The sequence below is a fragment of the Otolemur garnettii genome, unplaced genomic scaffold (genome assembly GCF_000181295.1).
Source record: "Otolemur garnettii isolate 467f Iridium unplaced genomic scaffold, OtoGar3 scaffold00073, whole genome shotgun sequence".
In the NCBI taxonomy this organism is placed as follows: domain Eukaryota; kingdom Metazoa; phylum Chordata; class Mammalia; order Primates; family Galagidae; genus Otolemur; species Otolemur garnettii.
Window position 1 is genome coordinate 5,570,892 of NW_003852468.1, and position 6,877 is coordinate 5,577,768.

A 6,877-nucleotide genomic window follows, 5' to 3' on the forward strand; every position below is an offset into this window, starting at 1 on the left:
TCTGCCCCCAACTCCAGGGTAACTAGCGATCACTAGTTTCTCCCCAATCCAGAGCTATGGAGGTTAGACACACTAGGTTTTTGCAGTCCGTCAGTCTGAATGTGCAGTGGTCTAATAGAGCCGGCTGCTTCATGCAGGTAATGGGGGGTGAAGAGGTACAGGTACCTGGGGGTGCGTATCTGTGCAAATGCTTACCGTTAGCTATTCCTAGTCAAACTAGGAAAACTTCCCTTCTCCCTTTATCTTCACCACTTTGGGGAGTTTATCCACTGACCTGTTTTCATGCCACCTGCACAAGGCTGACTTCTGTTTCCACTTAAATGTCCTGGGGATATCTAAAATATATTTCTGTACTGGGGCTGGGCAGAAGCAAGGCTGTGTAGTGTTGGGGCCCCTATTCCATGGAGGTACTCCCTGCTCTTTCCCACCTCCACCACACTCTGGTCCAGGAATCTCCCGGAGGAGGAAGATGTGCACAGGCAATAGTACTTGCAGCAGCCATCAGAAACCCAGAGGGTCCCTCTCAGAGGCAGGCTGCTCCACACCCCTCCCTGGAAGATAAAACCTATTTGGTGGGGGGGTGGGACTTGGCTCCTGTGGCTCAAGCGGCTAAGGCGCCAGCCACATACACCTAAGGTGGCGGGTTCAAATCCCCAGCCCAGGCCGCCAAACAACAATGATGGCTGCAACCAAAAAAAAAAAAAAAAAAAAATAGCCGGGCGTTGTGGTGGGCGCCTGTGGTCCCAGCTACTTGGGAGGCTGAGGCAGGAGACTCGCTTGAGCCCAGGAGTTGGAGGTTGCTGTGAGCTGTAAGGCCATGGCACTTTGCCCAGGGGGACAGCTTGAGGCTCCGTCTCAAAAAAAAAAAAAATACCTATTTAGGGGGCAAAATTGACGAAAGAGGGGAAGTGAACACTTCTCTCTCCACAATGTTCCCCCAGGGACTGGGGACACAGAAGTAAGGTGGTAATACTCTTGTTTCTCTTAAGCTTGAATGATCAAAAGAGCTAAAAATGATCACAAATAATATGGAATTGATAGTAATTATTATTATCCCCATAATGTGGCAAAAAAAAATTGAGCTGGATTTTCCTTTTTGTTATCTGGTGTATAAATTCGGGGCCATGGGGTCAGGTGAGGCAAGGGCTTTATGCGCTGGAATACACTGGTGACTTGTGTGTGTTTACGTTTTAGCCCAACGCACTGCCACACAGCTAAATGTATCTGCATGTTAAGACTGGCAGAAATAAAGTACAATAATCAGCACACGTAGTGTGTCATACTTTAACTTGAATGAATAAGTGGGCGAAAAGAAAAACAACCATGTATAGAAAAGTAGAATTGTCTCAAGCAGCAGTCCTTGAATACCTGGATTCTCTTTCTAGTTCCATCAATGACTTAATCTAATGAAAAGTTCTTATCCTCTATTGATAGACTAGATGATAGCAGGTTATCTCTCAAAAATATTAATATGCTTAATCAAACCTCATTGAAGTGTCTTTTAATATGTAAATTATCTCTAATAAATGTAAGCTGTTGCATGTCTGAAACTTTATATTCATTATAGCATCTTATATATTTTCATGTTCTGGACACAAATATTTTTCTGAACATTAAGGAAAATGCTAGTTTTGTTATATGCCAGGGGAAATTTTCCATTGCTAATATGTTGTTTTTTGCCCTTAAATACTGCATCACTAATCTGAAAAAGAGAAATAGCCTGATTACGGCTAGAGATTCTGTTTAGAGGCTAAGGTTTCCATCCTGGGCTGCTTTCAACTGTTATATTTTATGGCACAGATTCAGTGGGAATCTGATCTGCTAAAATATTTGGGCTGTGAAAACTCCCACACTGTGACAGATGTCAAGTCCAATTAAGTGACTCATGTCCAGGTTTCTGTCCAATAGGATTTCCCATTAAATATCAATTTAGTGGGGAAAAAAAATTCCATCCCCTGTCTTAAGGCTTTATCTCTTCCAGCATCTCCAGGCTGCATCAATTGGTACCAGGAGAGCCAAGAAGCCACACGCATCTCTGCCTCTTTGCTCTGGCTCTCCCACCCTCTTCCCTTCTTTCTCTGCTTCCCTGTCACTGTTACTCCAGGAGACTTTCACTTTCACCAACCTTTCTCCAAGCATCTCCAAGCCACTGACTAGATATACTTTGCTACAAGGTAAAGCGAGGAGGGGGTGGGGATGGGGGAATGTAACCAAGCGGTGAAAGACTTTGGAACTGGAAAATAGGTGTCTGTTTATACAACGGACAAGTCAATGAGGGAAGAGAAAGAGGCAACCTTAGATCCTAGTTACAGTACTGTGTTCCTGGGAACAGGGGAGACATCAGCTGAACAAAGACTTATCTAAAAAAAAAAAAAAAAAAATCACTTCTGAGCAAGATCACATCTCTGCCCTGCACTTCCCAGTTTCTGTTCAGCGTATTAAGGGAAGGAGAGGAGGCCTGCAGGCGCGGAATCTTATCTTAACCATCTTTCTTATTGATTATTCTGCTATTAGAAAGTGTAGGAATCAGCCCTTGGATGTGCCTGTGTTCATCTCTGCATCTCTTTTGTTATTCATAGACCCTGGAAGAGGAAAAAGGCACGAGACTTTTCAACACATCGTTTAAAATTATCAACAACGAATTTCTCGAAATGTTTGAGGACAATTAAAAGGAAAAGGCGTTTTTGATCTACTAAGTGAACAATCATTCGTAACATCCCGAGATATTATCGCCCCTCCTTGTCACCAGCGCGATGACAGCTGCTTTTTCGTTTTTGAATGTAATAAATATTTGCTGCTTTTAACATTTTCCGGAATTTCCCCCTCGCTATTCCCTGGAATTTTAACTCTAAAAGATTGGAGAAAAGATTATCGGAAAGGCTTTGGCAAGGTAAGACTCCTTTAAATCTTTTTTTTTTCCTAGCTTGAAACTAAGTTTGATGATTCACACTGCGTTTCTATAGATGCATTTCAGTCCCTACTTACACAGATAAAATGCATACCCGAAATACTATTTGTGAATAATTTTAGAAGATACCTGGAAGAGAATTTAACAGGCTTTGAGGTCAACCCAGGAACTTTTTACCCGAACTATAACTATGTCGTGGCGTATTGTGATTTTCCATTATTTCCGCCCTTTCAAGCCGACTGTGTGGGTGCAAGTTGTGCTACTTGTAACGTACCCGAGAAAAGCCCGCAGGGAGTCACATGCAGTTGTCTTGGAGCATTTGTTTTTATTTTGCCCGAGAGGACCTGTTTTCCTCTCAGGAAAATGCAAGCTGTTTGGGAGCCCAATTCGGTCCCAAGCGAGTGCAGCGACAGGAACCGATCACGCATCCTCTTGCTTTGTTTCCCTACACAAACCCCGCTGCACGTCCCCGACGGAGATTTCTCCCGTGCGCAGCATCGCTCGGGCGGCAGACGCCGGGGACCCCGGGCTCCCAGCCCGGCTCTCCCTCCCGACGACGGCGGGCAGTGCGCCGCAGCTCCTGCCAACAACCCCTTTCTAGAAGCCCGAATTCCCCCCGAAGCCCAGGGGTTCGAGCGGCCTCCTCCCAGAAGGCGCGTGGTCCGGGCTGGTCCTGCAGCCGCCCCGGAAAAGCCTGGCGAGGTGGCTTTTACAAGAGGCCACAGTCAGAGGAAGGCTAAGCACCTACACGCCGGCCTTGGCCAGGCCGCCCGAGGACAGCTGCAGGCTGCCAAGCTCCGGTCTCTGGAGCGCCCGAACTTTGCCAGGGGAGATGGAGCTGGTGCCCCAGCAACACGCGCGGCACCCGCTCCTCCCGGCCCCACGCGGGCCCTTTCTTCCCTCCAGACGCGGCTACCCGGCCGCTGGCATTTTCCCGGGCGGTGGTCCGCAGTCTGCCGGCGCATTGTCTTATCCCAAGTCGCCGGGTCCCTAGGTCCCTTATGTGTACGACTGCGTGACAGATGGTGCTCCTGGAGCCTGCGAGAGCATAGGAGTTAATTTTCTTTTGAAAGAAACCTGCCCGTTGCTTATTTCTTTATTATATGGGAGAAGCGCGAGGGGGACGACGGATCTCCCGGTTTTTCGCCGGCGCCCGCAGCCTGCCAGCGCTGGGCGCCCCCACGCAGCCTCGGGATCGGCGCCAGGCCCTGGGGCGCCGAAGCTTCCCGACTGCCTAGCCAGGGTCCTCGGGGCGGGAAGTGCGCTCGGCGACTCCCGCCCCCATTGAAACCCAGCTGTATTCGTAGTTCGGAATCGTTCGTTTGTCTGGGCAGGGGGTGAAGTGAGGGAAGGGGAATAGCGCAGGTGGTATTAGGTGGAGGGGACACAGAAGCTCAGTCTCGGCCCTGCAGGCCTGAGGTCGTCCCGCAGGCCCCAGGCCCCAGACCAGCCTCCAGCGGCCGGGGTGTCGGGTCCGGAATGCGGCCAAGGCCAAGCTCACACAACCGGCTCGCGCACGGCGGGGAGGCGCGGGGGGCACGTCCTCCCTGCGGGCGCGCTGGCCTGGCGTGGGGAGAGGGGCCCGGGACCGGCGTCCGCCGGCCCTCGCCCGCCATCCCTCATAGCAGAGGGAGACCCTGATTCCTTTTATTGATTGCTTTTCTGACTCCCCATCAGCCTCCAAAATGATGCTGAGTCCAGACCAAGCCGCAGACTCCGACCACCCCAGCTCCGCACACTCGGACCCGGAGTCGCTGGGCGGCACGGACGCCAAGGTGCTGGGCAGCGTGTCGGACCTGGAGCCGGTGGAGGAGGCCGAGGGAGACGGCAAGGGTGGCAGCCGGGCCGCGCTCTACCCGCACCCGCAGCAGCTGAGCCGCGAGGAGAAGCGCCGCCGCCGGCGCGCCACGGCCAAGTACCGCTCGGCCCACGCCACCCGCGAGCGCATCCGCGTGGAGGCCTTCAACCTGGCCTTCGCCGAGCTCCGCAAACTGCTGCCCACGCTGCCCCCGGACAAGAAGCTCTCCAAGATCGAGATCCTGCGGCTGGCCATCTGCTACATCTCCTATCTCAATCACGTCCTGGACGTGTAGGGCGGGGGCCGGCGAGGGAGGCCGCCCGTCCGGTTGCAACGCGAAACGCGACGGACCCGGGCGGCCGCCGCGGGGATGGCGGAGGCGGCGGTGGCCCAGCGGGACAGCAGCTGCGTAAGACTTGGACGGGGAAAGAAACTCCCAACCTGTTCTCTCTGGTCAGCAGGGAGGTTTCCGAGGCTGGGAGGTGGGGCTGTCTGGCGAGCCCTGGGGCTCACAGGGGGGATTTTCCAGGCCAGGAGAACCTCCTGGAGGCACCGGAGATGAGCCGCCTCCGGGCCTCCCCTTGGTGTGTTAGGATCCCTTTAAGGGGTGTTGCTTTAACCCACTGGAGACTTTGAGTTCTCCCATATTTATCTCCCACGAATCTTCATGTTTTGAAAGAATGAGGGCAGAAGCTCGGGGGAGATAGGCTCATAATTTTAGACTATCTGGAATTTTTCTAATTGACAAATCACCAAACATCGGGGAGGAGGGGGGGAGAGTCTCTTCCATATAAAGATTTTAGGCACAGAAAGGTGGAACAGGAAACTTCCCCTCTGTTGTGAAAAGAAAGATGATATTAGAATCCAATCAAACCCTGAATACTTGGAGAGGTTAAAAGACACTTTGAAGACAAATAGACACACTGTGGGAGGATTTGAGCTTGGTGATATTTTATCCCCAAGATAATGACACTAAGGTAGGCAGGAAAATCCATATTTGAGTGGAAAATTTAATATCTGATTGCTTTTCAGGCAAAGTGCCCCTTTATATATCCAAAAACATCTATTTGTGACCTTAAACATGTGGACCCATAGATGCAGTTAGAAAAAGACAACCTATTTTTATTTATGTTAGAAGGAGTAGAGTATTTTTTTCAAGACATTTATTTTTCAGAGTGGTGATAATTTTACTTTGGATACTCTGTGCCAATTTATTTATAGTCGAGTGTTTACACTTTTTCCTGTGGAATAACGTCTAACTTTTTACGTGTTTGTTGAGATTATCCTGTGGTCTTTCTTTTTGCTCTAATTATATTGCACTTGTATAGCAAATCTCCCACTTCTCCCGATTTCTAAACATATTTTATATATTAAGATGTTTGTTCTTGAAAGGTTTTTCTGTTGTGAGATGAGCAACACTAGCACTTCACTATTATAGTTTTTTAAGAAAGTGTGTTATTCTTACCTGTAGTTATGTCTGAAAAGTACTTTACAAACTGTTTATAAGGAGAGTAGCTTCTTTGTGCGTGTGTGTGATGTTTGTGCGTGGGATGATTTTAGGAAATTAAGTTATTTTCCTAAAAAAGATAATAATTCAGAACTACTTTCCTCTGTGACACCAAAAAGAAAAGTCTGTAACCTGAAAATGTTTCATGTTCTCAGCTGTGATACTCTTAAAACAAGGAGTGTATTTTAGAGACAAGGGAAAAAAAAACACATCTGCTATCCAAAGATTTTAGTCTTTTTCAGGGTTTTTTTGTGTCTCCGTTGCTTTATATAATGCAATATTTTGTAGTGAAAATAGATATAATCTGGTTTCTATCTGACGAGTTTTTCATATCTCATGAATGGTGCGCTGTTTTGCATATAAATAAAGGTATCAAATAAAGTCCTCTCCTTTTTTTTTTTTTTTTAAGGATACTGTCTAAAAATAATGAAGATGCTGGTTGAGCATGAGATATCTTACTGGACTCAATTCCCTAGAAAGGGACTAGTAAACAAAACCTTAATGTAAACGTATTTACGTATTGAGATATTTGCTGTCCTTTCTTAACTTGAATATGGATCAATCTATTAGTAGATGCCCTACATATGATGGTGACAGACATCATGCTACTCTCCATGAGGAAAAGAGGTGTAGTATTTATATAAAATATTACTTGAATTGTATA

The 6,877-nt window shown here is 48.1% G+C and overlaps 1 protein-coding gene across 2 annotated transcripts; it reads left to right on the forward strand.

Moving 5' to 3' along the window:
* The first annotated feature begins 1,997 nt into the window (after nucleotides 1-1,997).
* NHLH2 (nescient helix-loop-helix 2) lies at nucleotides 1,998-6,588 on the forward strand. 2 transcript variants are annotated; one of them, XM_003793826.2, is made up of 3 exons: nucleotides 1,998-2,174; nucleotides 2,580-2,890; nucleotides 4,586-6,588. In XM_003793826.2, the coding sequence occupies exon 3, from the start codon at nucleotides 4,594-4,596 to the stop codon at nucleotides 4,999-5,001; it is 408 nt and encodes a 135-aa protein (XP_003793874.1). In that variant the 5' UTR covers nucleotides 1,998-2,174; nucleotides 2,580-2,890; nucleotides 4,586-4,593; the 3' UTR covers nucleotides 5,002-6,588. The 2 variants fall into 2 exon arrangements, with proteins under 2 accessions (XP_003793874.1, XP_012663086.1); XM_012807632.1 differs by lacking the exon at nucleotides 1,998-2,174 and having other exon boundaries at nucleotides 2,384-2,890; nucleotides 4,586-5,136.
* The last annotated feature ends 289 nt before the right edge of the window (nucleotides 6,589-6,877 follow it).